Source organism: Ochotona curzoniae, unplaced genomic scaffold (assembly GCF_017591425.1).
Source record: "Ochotona curzoniae isolate NIBS_2020 unplaced genomic scaffold, NIBS_Ocur_1.0 contig_64, whole genome shotgun sequence".
NCBI lineage: Eukaryota > Metazoa > Chordata > Mammalia > Lagomorpha > Ochotonidae > Ochotona > Ochotona curzoniae.
The window spans coordinates 42,605,024-42,623,991 of NW_024466502.1; the positions used below are offsets into that span (position 1 = coordinate 42,605,024).

Genomic DNA, 18,968 nt, shown 5'->3' on the forward strand with positions numbered 1-18,968 from the left:
TGTGGCTGTGCAAATAACTCTCATACATGTCTCTTCAGTGACTGTGGGAATGATGACAAGAGATACAATAATAGCCAACATGTCCTGAATGCGTGCAGTGGGACAAGCCATCACTGAGTGCTTGGTAAAGGCTGTCTTGCCTATTTCTGGTGTCAGCCTAGGAACTTGATGACGAACTTGATGAAGTTAGGTCACATCTAGAGGAGTGAATAAAACTTGAGACCTGAGTCTGATTTCAGACTATGTTACACTGTGCTGTGATAAATTTGCTTAGTCTTTGATATTTTTCTAATGTGAAATTATCTATATGAATTTGGATGCCAAAGCTATTTCTTTTTTGTTGTTTTTAATACAATTATAAATATTATTGGTCCTTTTAATTTAAAAAACACATACACAAACCTTTCACCCCACCACCACCACTTGGGACCATGCCAAAATTTTTTTAAAGATTTATTTATTTTTATTGGAAAGGTAGATATACAGAGAAGAGAAACAGAGAGGAAGATCTTCCATCTGATGGTTCACTCCCCAGGCGGCTACAACAGCCAGAGCTGTGCCAATCCGAAGCCAGGAGCCAGGAGCTCTTCTTCCAGGTCTCCCTCACGGGTGCAGGGTCCCAAAGCTTTGGGCCGTCCTCAACTGGTTTCCCAGGTCACGAGCAGGGAGCTAAATGGGAAGCAGGGCTGCTGGGATTAGAATCGGCAACCATATGGGATCCCAGCGTGTTCAAGCATACCAAAATGTTTAAGCGTTTAACATTTGTTGGAATTTGGAGAAGGGAAGTAAAATGGAAATTACCTCAAGAATTAAAGTCAAGTCTTTTTAGTCATTCATCATCCACTGCAGTTTAAAATAATTGCGTTTCTAACATTGAATGAAGAACTACTTGATCGTGTAGTGAGAAATAATAAGTAGTCCCCAATCAGCTCAGCTTTTACTTTCCCCATGTATTTTTGCTTTATACCTTGATACATGTATGAAACTAGTGGATAGAGTGTATTCATAGCATAAGCAATGATAGGGTTTCCTGCATCAGTTGTCCTTTACTTTTCTTCCCCTCTCGCTGTGTGTGTGTGTGTGTGTGTGTGCCTGTTTCTCTCTCTCACTCCTGTCTACACACTCAGCTCACATACACAGACTGTACACACATAGAGAGAGAGAGAGAGAGAGAGAAGAATCCAGACCTTTCAGAATGTAAAACACTTTGCATTCATGAGATAGCGTAAGAAATCAAGTCTGACTTGAGCTAAAGGTAAAAGTACTACAGAGGACTGTACTTTTCAGATTTATAACTTTTTAGTGAAACTTTTAGGCTTTGTATACATTTGATATCTCATGGCTCCCAAGTTCTTAAGAACCAGTTGTTTGCTCCAGCTGTAGGCAACAGCTTAGGTTGTGCTGTACCCAGGCAAGTGTTAACACTGCTAGGAAAAAAGCAATCATGGCTGGCAGGCATTCTGGGCTTGGTCAGGGCCAAGACTGGGTTAACTGTACCAATGTGCCACCGTTTTGATGTTGTAAAAGATATCTAGGGAAGGCAGGGAATGCTGGGCCAGACAGGAGGCTGCAGATTGCTCAGGGAAGGGGTTCTAGGGATGAATTGGAGTGAAAACAGCTGGAGGCCTGTTTCACAGAGGAGGAATGATTTCAGACCAGGCAACTGCGCTTGCAAATAGGCAAGGCAGATAAGATGGAGTGGTTTAGAGCAGGGAAATTGGAGGCCACGTCTGGGTCAGGCCAAGGCACCCAGCCACATGGAAAACTTGAGCTGGGCTAAATAACATCATCTTTAGCCCACTGCCACATGCAGAAGCTGAGGTTGGGGAGCAATGCCTGGCTGAGCAAGGCCAAAGCACCCCCAGAATATAAAAGAACACATCTGGAGACAGATTGTAGGGTATTTGTGTGCTTGCTTCCATGGGATTGCAGCACCTGCCAGTTTGTACGTACAGCTGGGGGAGGTGACAGGCTGAGCCAAGCTGGGTATTAAGGATAAAACAGTAGTTTCCTGATGGGTCTCACCAGTTCACATGAGAGCCAGGTCAGGGGATGGGCCAAGCTGGGTTAGTCTGTAGCATCCACTGGTGAGAACTGAGACTATGGGGCTGGCCAGTCTGGAGGCAGTACAGGCTGGGTTAGACTACCACACCTATTGGTGTGCAGGAGAGCCAGAGAGGGTACAGGCCAGTGGGGCTAGCCCGCAGCACCAGCTGGCAAGAGCCAGGACTGGGAACACGTGAGATCCCAGAGGGGAGTGGGCCTGGTGGGAGGAACTTGGGAAACTTCCCTGCTAGGTTGTAGCTCCCACTAGTGAACACAAGAGCTGGAGCTGGGGGTAGGCTGGCCCAGGCAAGGATACAGCACCTGTCGATGTATGTGTGAGCCAGATCTGTGGGTAGGCTGAGCTAGACCAGTCCACAGCACGCACTGACTTGAGCAAAAGCCAGGATGGAGCTCAGGCCAGATCAGGTTGAACTAGGCTGCTGCACCCACTGGGAAGTGGTGGGACTCGGGACAGGCTATCTCAGACTGAGCTGCAGCAGCTGATGGCACACACAAGACCTGGGGCTTAGAGTGATCCTGGTGTGGGAATTTTGGGGACTCCCTTGCTGAGCTGGTGCTCTCAATTGGTGAACATAAGACCAGGGATTGGGGGCAGACCAGCCGGACTAGGCAGCAGCACCTGCTGGCAGGTGCCAGAACTGGATTCAAGTCATGTCAGGCTGAACAGCAATACCACCTGGCGAGCACAGGATGCAGGACTGCGAGTGGGCCAAGTAGGAAAACTAAACATTGCTCTGCTAGGCTGCAGCTCCCTTTAGTGTGAACACAAGATCCAAGGCTAGGCAAGGCAGCAGCACCCACTTGATCTGCATATGGGCTGGGTCCAGGGTTGGGGCTGGCTGATGAAACTACAGCACCTATTGGTTTACACGAGAGTCAGATAGGATGTGGGACAGACTAGGCTGGGAGTGGGCCTGGTGAAAGTCATTGGGGGTATACCCTGACTAGGCTACAGTGCCTGTCAATTTGCATGAGATATGTGGCTAGGCCAGAAGAGGGCATCAAGTGCTTTGTCAGAGGATGGAGAGCAGAACAGGTTGAACAATTCTCCTGGCCAAGCTGGTAGCATGTTCCTGTGGGTGCACTAAGGTGCACTTGGTCAGCCAGTAGACCTTGGAAAGATTTTTCTCACTCCTGGTGCAATGAAGCCAGCAGTGTCTCAGAACTATCAAAACCACTAAAGTTAACACCCTCGAAACACTCTTCCCCACATTGGGGTCTCTGAGGCGTCATCAGATGACCATCCCCTCGTCCCCAGGTGTTGTTGTTTGACAGCAAGGAGTGGCTCCCTTCTTTTCCCTCACTGCTGACACAGGAGCAGGAAAGAAAATTGGAACATTTATCCCATCCACCTTCCTCTGTGCTTCAACCCTCCCCACCCTGAGTGGAGACCTGCATGGGCGTGCACCCCTCTCAACTATGTAAGCAATGTTAAAAATAAAAATTATCTGTTCAGCATACTGTCTCTCGCCCAGTGTAGACATCAATTGTGCTTTCTTGCAGCCACAGAGCCACTGAATTACAAGTAATGCTGCTGGTTAGCATGAGGAAAGACTATACAAAAGAAAAGGAAATTCTCTGAGATGATAAACATTTTCTGGCCATGAAATAATATATTTATATTTGAGACTGCCGGGATTTCATGTTGTCTAGCTAACAGAAGTAAATAGGTTATTATATTCTTCCCAAAGAAGTGAAAATTAGAAAAGGAATTGACAGTCTTCAGTGAAAACCAGAAGCTAGGCAGTAATTAAAAACAAAAGCCAGACATCTACAAAGAGCCTGCATTACACTGTTGTTTATTTTGCTTTCTCCAGAGCATAGTAAAAACTGCTGGGTGGCTGTTGCTTGTAAGGAGAAAATGAAGTCAACTCTGAGTCGTCATTTCCTGGCTAGGTGCAGCCCTCCCTTTTGAACACCTTGCTAGCTAATGTGATAGCTGTATTGTGGACATCATTCTTTTTAGAACATAGCTACAGATATTTTTAATTGGGATTGTAAATATTTCAGAAAGTTTAAAAGCCAGCCTGAATTGCTTCATTTTTTGTTTAAGTCACACTTATGATAGAGATGGCAAGCACTAGACAAGGAATCTTGGATTTTTTTCCTTCAGTATGTCTCTGACAAGCGTGAGGTCTTAGGCGAGTCACAGTTATGCTAGGACTTAGTGATTGGAATTGCATTATTCTCATATAGGAAAATTGAATTTAATATCAAGTATTTTGTTGAAAAAAAGTAAATTGAATTATATGAAGTTGTTGATTTTTTAAATCGAAAATGATTAGATGTCTATATTATAGAAGGAGTGTTTTTATTCCTAATCTGAGCACCAGCCGGAGTGCACTTTCCTTAAGTGCAGTCCAAGGTAGTACATCACTTAACTCATGGCTTCTCCGAAGGAAGGTGTGGAATTAGGTGGCCAGAAGCATGCTTCCTTCAGTAAAACTGTAGTCTTGATGCTGGAGGTTCTTTCTCACTTGTGTCTTGACTTTACTAAGCAAACTAATAATTAGTAATAACTACTTCATCTTGAACTTGCTTTGAGTAATAATTACTAACTACTGCTTTGCTTTAAAAAAAAAAAAAATCCTGGGATGTAGATGCGCAGATCGGAGAAGGCTTCTAAGTAGTGATCTGATAGAGCCAGTGCATGTGATGGTGGTTTTGAGGAGTTTGGGGTGTTAATTTGAGATAAGAAGTTACCCATCTGCTCAGTTGAATTAGTTGATAATGTTTGATCAGTGACTTCACAGCAAAATTTGATGCCCTTTCATTTTCTTTTAGAGGATCTGGAAATACTGTGCTTTACTACAGAGCAGCAGTACCAATCGGCTAGAGCTGAGGGCTTGTTGCTCCCCTCCCACCCCTCTGGTGAACCGTGTGCTCTCGTTCTCATTCACCATAATTCCTACCTCTCACACTTGGTTTCTTTCTACTTTACTTTCAGGCCTCCACTGTAGATTCTCTCAGTCTGCAATGATAGAAACAGTCTGTGTCTTTGTTCCTCACTATGGTGGTGACCAGCTACATGTGCCTATTAGAACTTGAAATTTGCATGGTGTATCTGAGGAACTGAGTTCCTAATTTTATTTATTTTTCAATTAATTTAAATAGATGTATATGGTTAGTGATCACCAGCTTGGATAGTGCTAGTAGATAATGGATTTTTTTCCTTTATTGGGTTATTTCCTACAGATAGAAAAGTAAACCATAATACATCTGGTACCTTTTCTAGTTCTCAGGTCTAAATGTTAGCAGATCCTAACTGTTGTAATGTCTGATTGTAAAGATAATGTATGGATGATTGGATTTCCTTCTGCGATTATACACAACCTGAAATATTTCTTCTTTTTCTTTTTTTTCTTTCCTCATTTACTTATTCAAGATGGTATAATTTCATGCCTGCCTGAGCCCTAGGCTTGTGAACAAATTCTCTGTTCTCTTGAGTCTTACAAATAGTAAATATTTGTAAGAGATGTTTGTACAAATATTGTTATTTAGTATTTACTGTCATTCTCCAGTAGCCCTGCCAATTAAGGATATATTCAATTCTTGTAAATTCTTAGAGTTAAAATTTCTTCATTGCCACTTAGATCTATATTCTAATAGATTAGCATGTTCTTTTTATATTATTCTGCCTGAGAATCTAGCTCTCTTTGTCCATCTCCCTAAATATTGGTATTTACATAAATGCACTGTCTTAGAACCAGGCTTCGGCCAAGCCTGTTCAGATGAGGAAATCAATTGGACCCTAACTCTTCCCTCCCCTGGCCTTTTCTCCCAGCCCTCTGTCTACCTGCTCCTTCTTGCAGAACTTCTTTTGCAAGCTTGCTTGGGCTGCCTGTGTGCTGTCCTTCCAGACAGTCCCGTGCTGGCTGCCCTGGCTGACTGTTCCTGCCCTGGGACTTCATTCATCCTGCAGATGTCAGCTCTCACCTCCCACTTGGGAGGCACTGTCTACCTCCATTCACTGCTCCACACTCTTCCTTTCAAAAATGGTCTAAATCGGAAGGAAATGCACATTCTTTTTGTAAGACATGGCATGTTAAGAACAACATAAATTATGATCAGATAATAATGTAGTACAAAAGATGGATGAATAGTAAAATGATTTTACTCCTACATTGGCAGTTTCTGGTAGAAACATTTGTTATTCAGTACTGTTTCACAGTTGCATAATTCTGTTCTTGTTAGCCAGATTAGCAAGGCAGTATTGCTGAGAATTTTTGTTGAGGCATGAAAGGATTTTGCATATATAAAATCAGGCTTTATTATGGTGCTTGCTAATATGGGATTTTTTGCCGTTTCCTTTGTCATCTAATTGTGCAATAATCATGTCATGTATTCATTTGCTCAATAAATATTTATAGAGCTGCTGTTGTATGAGAAAGATTATGTTTAAAGTGAGGTAAAGGAAACATTTCTTGACTAAAATTTGTAGGCTTCTATTCCCATATCTGTGAGCAGTTTACAGAAGTAGAGTTGAGTATTTCCTCTTTTTTTTTAATTTTAAAAGTCTTGCCACTGTTCACCCTTCATATATCTCTTGGTCATTTTTCTTAAAAAGTTATTTATTTTTGAAATATACTAGGTAATTTGAAATTGAATTCCAAACATAATATGACTATTAATAAAGTACAATAATAAGATATTTATGTAATTTTGATAAGGATTATAAATCTTGGCTATGGCCTAACTAATGGTGACATTGACTTACAGGAGACTGTTTTTTAGCGTGGTAAAGGAAAATACAGTGTGTGTGTGTGTGTAGAATTGGATTAGTCCCAGAATGGCTGATGAGTGCCACTGGGAAGTTGCTTTCTGAACTAAGTTCCATGGGATTTTAATTAGATTTTTTGAAGTTATGTGGGCTTTTGTGGGATCATGTAAGTGATGATTAACTTGTTTGGCTTTCCGGTGATGGGGTGAGGGGAAGAGATCAGGTCCCGTTCTGTCTTTGCCTTCTGTGTGGAAAAGCTGACATCAAGATGACACGGATAAAGCTGTTAGCACAGCATAACTAAGAGATTTGCAGTCTGTGCTATTAATGCTGTTACAGTTGTGACACTTTTCAGCTCTTAGGTCATGTGGACCTTGAACGTCTTCTTTCATGGGAAAAATATGAGCTGAAAGTGATTTTTTTAAAATGAGAATCCTAGGGCCCGGCACGGTGGCGCAGTGGTTAAGGTCCTCACCTTGCACGCCCAGGATCCCATATGGGCGCCGGTTCTGGTCCCAGCAGTCCCGCTTCCCATCCAGCTCCCAGCCTGTGGTCCGGGAAAGCAGTGGAGGATGGCCCAAAGCTTTGGGACCCTGCACCCGCGTGGGAGACCCGGAAGAGGCTCCTAGCTTCGGATTGGCTCAGCTCCAGCCGTTGCGGCCACCTGGGGGAATGAATCATCTGACAGAAGATCTTCCTCTCTGTCTCTCCTCTCTGTATATCCACCTTTCCAATAAAAATAAAATAAATCTTTTTAAAAAAAAAATGAGAATGCTAGAAAAATAATAATTGATTGAATTGACTTTCCTTATCATAGTAAAAAAAAAAAAAGCTAAACAATTTTACATTTGATCTTAGCCAAAAGGTCAAGAAGCAATTAAAGCATTTTTTTAATTGAAAAGGCAGATATACAGAGAGGAGAGACAAAGATTCACCATCCACTGATTCGCTCCCCATGTAGCTGCAACAGCTGGTACTGAGCGATCCGAAGCCAGGAGCTTGTTCTAGGTCTCCCACACGGGTGCAGCATCCCAAGGCTTCGGAGACATCTTCTCCTGCTTTCCCAAGGCACAAACAGGGAGCTGGAAGGGAAGTGGAGCATCCAAGATATGAACCAGCACCCATATGGGATCCCAGCTCATGCAAGGCAAGGACTTTAGCCACTAGGCTATTGTGCTGGGCCCTAAATTTTAAAAAATATTAAGACTCATTTCTAAAAATGATTTAGAACAGTGAAGGTTTTTTTTTTCCCCACCATCTCTGTAATTTGCTATTCTGCTTCATTAACCAACTTTTTTTTTTAGTAACATTTATTTATTTTTTTTTATTTGAAAGGAATACAGAGAGAAAAAAGACAGTGAGAAAGATCTTCATCACTGGTTCATTCCTCAGATAGCTGTATCAGCCAGAGTTGGGCAAGTTTGATTGTCAGGAGTTTCATGCAGGTATCCTAGATGAGTAGCAAGAGCCAAACAACTAGACCATTAGCAGGGAGCTTGATCAGAAGTGCAGCAGCCAGAACATGATCTGGGATCCACATGGGATGCTAGTGTTGCAGACAAAAGCTTTACTTGCTGTGCTACAATGCCTGCTGCACAAACCCAAGGATTTCAGAATTATATTATTTTCTGTAACCCTTAACTTGACTTGGAAAACGTGTCTTATTAAAGTATATTGTTCCTAGGTGAAATACTGCAAACTGTTCTGACACTTCCTGAGAAGATGTCAAATACATTGTTTAGTGTTAAAGAACTGCCATTATTGGGCCCGGCGCGGTGGCGCAAGTGGTTAAGGTCCTCACCTAGCACGCCCGGGATCCCATATGGGCGCCGGTTCTAATCCCGGCAGCCCCGCTTCCCTTCCAGCTCCCTGCCTGTGGCCTGGGAAAGCAGTCGAGGACGGCCCAAAGCTTTGGGACCCTGCACCCGCGTGGGAGACCCGGAAGAGGCTCCTGGCTTCGGATCGGCATAGTATCGGCCCGTCGCGCTCACTTGGGGAGTGAATCATCGGACGGAAGATCTTCCTCTCTGTCTCTCCTCTCTGTATATCCGCCTTTCCAATGAAAAAATAATAAAAATAAATCTTTAAAAAAAAAAAAAAAAAGAACTGCCATTATTTTAAACAATTCAAGGTTAATTAACATATTTAAAGATTCAGTTCTCTAAAAAAATGTTGTTTCCAGTCCAATGATTATCCTTTTGAGTGTTGAATCATAGGAAGTTCTTGTTAATTAAAACTCTTTAAAACCTTTAAACTTTATAATAGGTTAGATTTTTATGTATGCTCTTTATTTTGAAAAAAAAAGGCCAAATCATTTTTCTTTTATGTGAAAGATTAAATAATTGGAAGATAACAATGGCATGGCACTCTGGTGAAATTGGCTTTTCAAATTATTGAATTTGAAAGCAAAGTATGCCACAGGGCAGTTCATAAAGTGCATAAAGTATAAGAGTATGATAAAAAAAAAGAAGTGAGCATTTGTAAAGAAGCTGTCTTTCCCGAAGTGGCGTTTTAGACAATATTTAAATTTAGGTGGAATCCTGCAGTAGTTCAAGACCAGTGCTCTTCCGTGGAACTTTTTGTGGTAATGGAAAGAGTCATTCTTTATATGTGCTAACCAGTAAGAGAGCCACTCTTCACTAGACTTCAAGTACTGACACATTTTTTGTTTAACCTTTGTCTCTTCCTGGGTGAACAGAGAGATTGGACAAAGGAAATAGAGAAGTAGGGGAGGAGAAAGAAAGACAGAGCTTCTATTTACTGATTCCCTCCCCCAGATGCCTGAAACAGTGTGACTGTCCTGGGGCAGAGCAGGAGCCGGAAGCTCAGTTTAAGTCTTCCACATGGTGGCAGGGACCCAACCACTTCAACTATTGTTGCTGGAGCCAGGGATCACACCCAGCCACTCTGATGGGGACGTGGGCTTCTTAACCAGTGTCAGCCGTTAGGCCAGATGTTCAACCTAAAGAGAAGTTTTAAGCAATACTTAATTATTTGTAGTTAATAATTTGAAATAATTATATATAATTAACATATAATTCAGTTCTGTGATCTGTCTCATTTCCCTCCCCTACCCCAGAAATGAAAAGCTGACTAGCTTCCTAGTGTTAGTAGTTAAGGACTGCCTATGCAATATAAAATTCGAAGTAAGTTTTAGAATTACAAGTAGATAAGTTTTATGTTTAGCTTGCAGGCCTTTTTTCTACATCATAAGCACCTATATTTGATGTATTTTTTGGAATACTGTGTTGAGGCTAGGATATCTGTTTCTGAAGTTGCTTGTTTATATTACTAACTCACATTTACTGAGTAAAAATAATTATATATATAAATCTTCAGGTTCTAGCCTACTAGACAAATGTATTAATAACTAATGCCTTTTTTTTAGGTTGCAAATAGAGGAATCTTCCAAACCTGTAAGACTATCACAACAACTGGATAAAGTTGTAACAACCAATTACAAACCTGTTGCTAATCATCAACACAATGTAAGTCTCCTACATGTCTCTCTTCGTTCTATTGAATCTTTATTCTTTCCTATATCATAAATTCTTGGGTTTTGAAAAGACCCCAACAGGCCTACACCTTGCGATCAGGTGCTTGAGTTGTAGAATTTCATCTAGACTTAGTATAGAATTTGACAATTTGCCAAACATATGAGAGATGCTAGCTAGCTATGTATGGTAGATTATGCAATGAAAAAAGACAACTGTTCAAACTGCTTTTGAGAATGTTTTCCAAAGAAAGAAAAAAATTCATTTCTCAATGGTTGCAGTGCTTTAATCATAATATTCTGAGTAAACATTGTTTTACAAGTTTTTTCATTTTTCTATACATTTAGGACCAACTATAGTAGTTTTTACTGGTTGGACCAACAGCACCCACTCACCTACTGATTCACTCCCCGACAAATATTCACAACAGCCAGTGCTGGGCTGGGTAGGAACCAGGTCCTCCACAGGAATGGCAGGGACCAGCACCCTGGCATAACTGCCAGGGTGCCCTTTGGCAAGAAGCTAAAGTCAGGAGCTGGGATTCACACTCAGATTCACATTCAGGTTCTCTGATACAGCTGTGAACAGCAGAGCCTTGTCTTAACCATTGGACCAAATACCCACACTAGACAAAGTTCAAAGTCATGAAACAATAGTAAATTTTTCCATTGATTACTAAGATTGTCTTCATTTTCACAAGCGTTTTTTGTTTTGTTTTTGAGATTTGTCTGTTTGAAAGGCAATGTGACAGAGAGAAAGAGAGATCTTCCACGTGCCATTTCACTCCACAAATGCCTGTGATACCGGGGTTGGGCCAGGCCAAAGCCAGAAGCAAGGAACTCCATCTGTATTTCCCAAGTGGTTGATAGGGACCCGAGTACTTGAGTCATTATCTGCTGCCTTCCCAGCCATGTTAGGAGGAGGTTAGATTGAAAGTGTATGTAGGTGTCCTGGATGGCACCTCCACTCACTTTGCCAAATGGCTACCCCTTTAATGGACAATTTTGTAGTTTCATATTATCATACAAAATAAACACTACCAGTAAGTTTTTAAATCTTTTTATTGAAGTAAATTTTATATATACTTGTTATACAGTGCATAATGTATACATCTATTGTCCATATATACTTTGTACCAGGAACTGTTCTGGGTGCCTCATATAAATTCTGATTTTATCTTCATAATAACCCTATGAATCCTCATTTTACAGAGAAGGTAACTGAGGCACAGTGAACATGGCTGACCTGAGGTGATACAATCCTTAATGAACTGGTCCAAATGTTCAACCGAGGCACTCTTGCTTGGGAAGCCATGCCTCTAACTACAATGTATAGTGTCATTGTCATTAGCGTTGCTAACAGTGCTGAGAGTTTTGGGTGTTATAATACCTGTGATATAAGAGGAGCTCTAATTATTTCCTAAAAGTAAAATGAAGTGTAAGTTTGCTTTCTTAAAAAATGTTTTTAGGGCCAGTCTCAAATGGCTAAACCCTCACCTTGCAAGCACCAGGATCCCATATGGGTGCCAGTTCCTGTACCAGCTGTTCCACTTCCTTCCAGCTCCCTGCTTGTGGCCTGGGAAAGCAAGCAAGTCAAGGACAGCCCAAGGCCTTGGACCCTGTGCCCGCATGGGAGACCCAGAAGAAATTCCTGGCTTTTGTCTTCAGCTCAGCTGTGGTCATTGTGGCCACTTGGGGGATGGGCCAGCAGATGGAACATCTTTCTCTCTGCCTCTCCTTTTTTTAAATAATTGATTTTGCTTTTCTAATAAAAATAAATAAATCTTTTTTTAAAAAATAAATAAATCTTTTCTTAAGCATTTATTTATTTATTTATTTGAAAGACAGTTACAGAGAGGGAGAGGCAGAGAGCGAGAGTTCCTCCATCACTTCCCCTCCCCAAATAACTGCAGCAGTCAAGGCTGGGCCAGGCCAAAGCCAGGAGCTTCATCTGCATCATCCATGTGGTGCAAGAGTCCAAGCACTTGAGCCATCTTTTGCTGCTTTCCCAGGTGCATTTTTTCCAGGTGCATAAAAGGAAGCTGGATCAGAAATGGAATAGCCATGACTCAAACCTGTGCCCATATGGAATGCTGGTGCTGCAAGTAGCAGCTTTCACACAACAGTGCTGGCCCCCACTTTGTTTCTTAAGACCATGCAAACTTCTGTGTAGCAACCTACAATAGTAAGATAAGTGCTCAAAAGATTTCTATACAATAAAATGTTTCCCTCTGTTGTGTAAAATAGGAAAAGATTGGAAAAAAATGTCTAAAATTGAGGTGTGGGTGGAACATTTCAAGTCATTATTTATTGATAGTAGACTCTAGAGTGATTTTCCCTAATTTTTCTTTTGAGTTGTTGGAATTATCTGATTGCACATTTATCTGTCTGAGTTGTAGCAGAACAGTAATGCTCTTCTGTTGATGGAAAGGGGAAGAAAGCCAGGGAGGAACCAGCTGTGATAGTAACCTACAGCTGTTGTCTTCAGAATTCCATTCTTTTAGCAACAGATGCTTTTTAAATGCCTGCTTTGTGAGATTAGTAACCAAACCGTTAAAATCCCTTTCTTCAAGGAGCTGCCACTTCTTTCATTCTTTGGTGTTGTGCCTTTTCTGATCTTGGTAGAGAAATGACTTGTATTTCCTTTAAAGGTGGGCAAGGGTTTTTTTATTCCAGATTCTTGTTGTGTATGAAGAATTCTTATTGCTGGCATATATAAATTACGTTTTATTTAAAAGATGAGGAAGTGGGGCCCAGCAGTGTGGCCTAGCGGCTAAAATCCTCGCCTTGAATGTGCCTGGATCCCATATGGGCGCCGGTTCTAATCCCGGCAGCTCCACTTCCCATCCAGCTCCCTGCTTGTGGCCTGGGAAAGCAGTCGAGGATGGCCCAAAGCCTTGGGACCCTGCACCCCTGTGGGATACCTGGAAGAAGTTCCTGGATCCTGGCTTCGGATCGGCACAGCACCGGCCATTGCGCTCACTTGGGGAGTGAATCATTGGATGGAAGATCTTCCTCTCTGTCTCTCCTCCTCTCTGTATATCTGACTTTCCAATAAATAAATAAATCTTAAAAAAAAAATGGGTAGTAGCAGCAATTGTAGAACATGGAGGAATTGGTCATTGGGTGCTCACATTTTCATCTCATTAAGTTGGCATTAAATTCATAGATTTAGAGATCGCATGATCTATTAACTCAGTCTCCAAGAATGAGCAGATGATTTTTAAAAATCATTTAAAAGATTTAGTAAGTAAGCTGTAAAAAATTACTACAAAGAAGCTGTGAATTATAGATAACGCTAATAAAAAATATAGATGTGAACAAGGTAGTCAAAAATTTGACACTTTTTATTGGTCTGTCAAGTAGAAGGATGATGTGATCAGACCTGATAAGAACTTGGCTCTCACAGAAAGGATATTATCAATATTACTTTAAATACGGCTTGTCATTCCCTGTTTTGATGATGAGGCCGTTGCCTATCACAGAACCAAAACAATTCTAGATATTTGAGAAAAGGTTTAATGTAGGGTTTGGTTACATGACTTGAGAATGCAAAATGGAAGGACTGGAGTGCACAAGGGAGAAGAATATTGGTGACTGGAGGTCGGGGCTGCTACAGGAGCTCCTGCCATTAAATAGACAAACTTTCCCTTCTTCCTGCTTTCCTTCCACTCAGTGAAAATTAGTTAGCAATGGGATCTTAGAAATGTGGCCCACAGGGCCCAGCTCAATGATTTAAATGCCTGATCCTCCCCTTGGTAAGTACCCGGATCCCCATGTGGACTGCAGACCCTATGCTAAAGACTAGTTGCAGATAACTGGCATTAGTAACCTTTGACCTTTGTGGTTGTTCTGCCTTATGACATATTAGCCATTGGTGTTTGCAACACATTTAAAAATGAAGCATCTCTTAGGGCTGACACCCTTACACATAGTAGGCTAAACCTCCATCTGCAAGCTCAGGCATCCCTTGTGGGCACCACTTCACATCCAAGCTACTCAACTTCCCAACCAGCCCCCTGCATATGGCCTGGGAAAACAATGGAGGATGACTCAAAGCCTTGGGACCCTGCACCCATGTGAGAGACCAGGAATTGCTCCTGACTTCTAATCAGCTCAGTTCTGGCTGTTATGGTCACTTGCAAAATGAACCAACAGATGGAAGCTCTCTCACTCTGGCTCTCCTCTCTGTATATCTACCTCTCAATAAAAAGAACTAATTTTTTAGATAAATGAAGCATCCAGAGCATGAACTCGCTATGGTTGCTTTTTTTTTATCAGAAATTCACAAAGAACTAACAAAACTTAGCTAGAAAGCAACAGTTTGAAGAAATTAAAATAAAATTACTACGTAAAATTTTGAGGTAAAGAAAAGCTATTTTTATAAATAAGTTTTGAATGTTTTTGATTGAAGTCAATTCCTGCAGGACTATAGCATAAAGGTTTTTCTGCAGTGCTTGTGTTACAGAGTGTGAGAGAGATCACACCGGACCCAGATGTAGGATGTTAGAAGGAGTCTTTACTGCCCAAGCCTGGGGACAGCAGCTCCCGCTACACTCCAGGAACTATTGCACTGCATGGCAGAAGCCAGGGGTTTTTATGCTCTCGCCCTCCAATTAGTTTGAAAGGTACACAGTACAACGTTTTAGCAGGAAGGAGGAAGGGAAGATCAGGAGACGTAGGCCGCACCTTCAGGAACTCTTTGTGAGTACACAATTAGCTTTACTGACTCCACCAAGCTGTGAACAGTGGGGGACATAGCCATATTCCATTTGCCCAATGTCAAGGGGTGCTGGCAATCCAGACTGCACCCCATAATACTTGTGTATTGAGTAAACTTGTACTGCATATGGCTTTGTCCATTTGAATTCACACACCGAGGAATGGTCAGTGCTAAAGAATTAATTTCTTCCCAAGAGAGAATGACACACTAAGCTGAAACAGAAGCATTGGTTGAAGACACAGGGAAATCATCTTTCCTAACAATTTAGAATGCAAATCTGTGATATTTAAGGCTGACATACGTCAAAAGTTAAAATAAAAGCCTTCACAAAGAGTGCCTTGACAAAGCAATCAAAGTATTTTTGCAAACAACAATCTAGAAACTTACATACATCTGAATTACAATGTTTTAATTGGTAGTGGGTGGCGTTTATAATTTTAGCCAGTGATTAAGATTTCACTAATGACAGTTGAACAACTCAATATGACATCCACAGTAGATTTTTGTTGTTCGGTTGCATTTTAGTTTTGAATGATTCGTTTTGTCTTGCGTAAGTATAATCAATCCTATATGATAGATTTTTTTAAATTTACATATGGAGATCAAATTTAAAGTACTTTTTGAATTGACATTTATTTCTGTGCAGTTACTTACATAGTGATCCATGATCATTGGTGATAGATAGAAGAACAGCAGCTGGAGTAAACGTATAATAGCTTTTCTGTACCAATAACTATATTACTAATGTTTTATATTGGTTGCTGTCATGTTAGGTATCTGATTACTCTTGAGTGTCATTTCCTTACAGTGCCTATGTACCAGTAAGAAAATAAACAGAGATAAAAACCATAATTTCATCTTGAACCAGTTACTTCATATCATAGTGTGTATTTGCAATTAATTTTATTTATATAGGCAAGCTTGTGTGATCCTAAGGTTATCATTAGGGACAAGCATTTGGCCTAGAAATTAAGATACTGGTTAAAAAACTGGCATCCTGTAGCAAAGTCCCTGGGGATGCTATTTGGCTCTAGCTCCTGCTGTTCTAGCTTCCTGATGGTATAGACTCTAAGAGCAACAGAAATGGCTCAGGTGATTGGGATCCTGCCACCTGCATAGCACGACCTGGATTGAGTTTTCTAGCTCCTGGCTCCTGACAAAGGCTACTGAGGGAATTTGGAGAGTGAAATGACAAATGAGAGAGATTTTTCTTTGTGTGCCTCAAATAAAATAATTTTTAAAAAGCACACTATTTTTGTTAAAAACACATTGAAACAAAAATTATCATTTGCATACTACTTTTTTTTTACAAAGAAAAACTTGTAAAACTCAGAGACCCTAGTTTTGTAAAATTAGGTGTTAAAAGTTTAATAACTATGGAAATATCTGTCACATTTTGTGCTTATCTATACATTAGAACTATTTATATGATACCACAGAGAATTCTAATTATGAGCCTTTATCAAAAAAGATCTAACTAATACAGTATTATAAAACTAAAACTTTTTGTTTCAATTAAAGACAATCTTTGCTGTAGATTAGACATTAGTTAGACATGAAAGTGATGTTCCATCATTTTGTTCTTAAATAAATAAGGATGAAGGGGTCATCTTTGATTCAAATTAGTAATAATTCCATATTTCAGAGGGCTCCATCCAGAAAATGTGTTACCCCAAGATGCAAGTCTTCACCTTGGAGGTGGAAGGACAGGTCTCCTCATTGTCAACAAAAGGATTTCATAGATGTAGTACCAGGCCAGCTCTAAAGTGGAAACCATCTCCACGCTGCTAAGTCCTACTCCTGTCTGTCCTCAACAGCCTTATAAATAAGCCAGAATTTTGTTTTTGCTTTCCACACTTCCCATTTTAGCCATTAAACAAGTCAGCCATTGTACCCATGATGAAGTTCCACACAGAGTGACATTTTCAATTAGGTCAACCCAAAGAGGAAAGATGTGCATTACTGCCTGCCACTTGGCAATTGCAGAAAGGTCTCAGCATTTCTTTAGGAGTCTGGACTCTTAAAATGGAGAAAATAGCAAAAATTGCAAACACCCCCAAGGGTGTCTCTTGATGGAGTGGATCTTGGGGATATTTCACAAAGGGGAATTCAGTACCACTTAACATGAGGCTTTTAGACTTCTTTAGAAAGTAAATGACGGAGAGATTGGTATTAAATCCTAAGTCTTTTTCAAAAAATAAATAAATCATTACATTTCTTTTTTAAGATTTATTTTATTTACTTGAAAGAATTACAGAAAAAAAAATAGGAGAAATAGAGAAATCCTCCATCTGCTGGTTCTCTCCCCAAATGGCCGCACAGCGAGGGCTGTGCCAGGCCAACTTTAATGACAAATACTTCAAAAGGTTTCTCACAACTGCCAGCTAGAATGTGTGCTCTCTCCCTGAAGTGGGCCATCTTACTGTACCGGTGGATATGGTTATTTGAGACATTTTTTTCTGCTGTTAATCTTAGTAGCTGCTTCAATCATTTTACGTTAAAAAAAAGCCTACTACAGGTGGAACTGAATGTACCATCACTTCTCCTTTCTATTTCTTGAATTTAATTTCTTATTTTTTAAAATATGAATTTAAAAATGAGAAGAAAATACAAACAATGTTACATAGCTAAGGCTGCATTCAGAGAGTACAAAAGCTCAGCTTTGGGTTTTACGATTTGGGTTTTTTGGGGGGTTTTGTTGTTTTGCTTTGTGTTTTGTTGTTGCTGTTTGTTTTGTTTTGTTTTTTGGTTTTTTGCTAGCGTACCCACATGCTTTGCATTGTCTTTTTTGAAGTGTTGGCTTTGGCTATAAATGAAATTCCACATCCCACTCAAGCCTGTGAGAAGAGAATATGCCCACCTCTCCTTAGTATGAATCTGTCTTCCAGTTTCCTAGATCCAAAGTTAAATTTCTCTTACCCTTTATGTTGTCAGAATAAAGCATTGCACTATCCTCGACCCTCTGCCCAGACTTTCTGCTACTTTTTTAGCAGGCTCCTCTTCTAGATTGTCCAGTGCAACCCAAAACATAAGCCGTTCAAGTACAGTACAACAATGGAAGGGGATTTCAGGGTACAAAGTAATTAAATAGGGAAAATATAATGTGTTTTAGTCATTGGTCAGTGTGTTTATTTCAGAATGCATTCCAGTTTTTAATGCAAGAAGCAGTGGATTTTGTTCTGATCTCTTTTGAGAGTATAATCATTTTCTTAGTTCTTTCCTTTATACCCTAGAAAAAGAAAATTCTTCCTCAGGTACAATTCCTTCTGCTTCCCTCTTTGCTGAATCGAGGAAGAATCTGTACTTCTGCTTTGATTTTTCTTCCTTAAATGCATTATATAGTCTTTTTCTATCTTCCTGGATTTCTCTGGTCTCCCCACTCCGTTTGCTTCTAGCTCTTCTAGTTGTTCATCTCCAAATCCTTTGTAACTGCCTGTCACTGTTCTTTTTTTTTTTTTTTTTTTTTTTTAAATTGTTGCTTACATTGTATTATGTAGTACAGTTTTATAGGCGCTGGGGATTCCCCCCACCCCTCCCATACCCCTCCCCCCATGGTGGATTCCTCCACCTTGTTGAACTATGGTTATGCACTGTTCTTTTTCATGCTCTCTTCTAGAAAATCTTGAGAGTGGCTGATGTCATTCCTCTCCAGCACTACAATCTGTGCCATGTTCTATTGACTGTGGCTACATTTAAAATGTTTGAATTGTCTATATTCATTTTAGTAGATGAACCCTAAGAAAAAGATACCCTTGAAGGAGAAGACTATCATATTTATCCCATATCTTAATACAGTGCCTTACACATAAAGCATGTGTACCTCTGCTGCGGGAGTAAATGAATTTTGAGTTTTACTTCCAGAATGTCCATACTAAAAAGTGATGATGATTGAGTTAGTGTTTTTTGTTTTTATTTTGTTTGTTTTGTTTTTCCCATTTTCCATGGATCCTGACTTTATGTAATTG

The 18,968-nt window shown here is 40.5% G+C and overlaps 1 protein-coding gene across 2 annotated transcripts in view; it reads left to right on the top strand.

Annotated features, from left to right (window-relative positions):
• The window catches only part of GTF2F2 (general transcription factor IIF subunit 2), a 132,280-nt gene that overhangs the window by 94,759 nt on the left and 18,553 nt on the right, over positions 1 to 18,968 (top strand). For both annotated transcript variants that reach the window (XR_005884937.1, XM_040991375.1), the window contains exon 6: positions 10,176 to 10,275. Coding sequence is in view for 1 of the 2 variants with exons in the window: in XM_040991375.1 (XP_040847309.1) it covers positions 10,176 to 10,275 (100 nt within the window). In the remaining variant the exon portion in view is untranslated. The remainder of the gene's footprint in view (positions 1 to 10,175; positions 10,276 to 18,968) is intronic.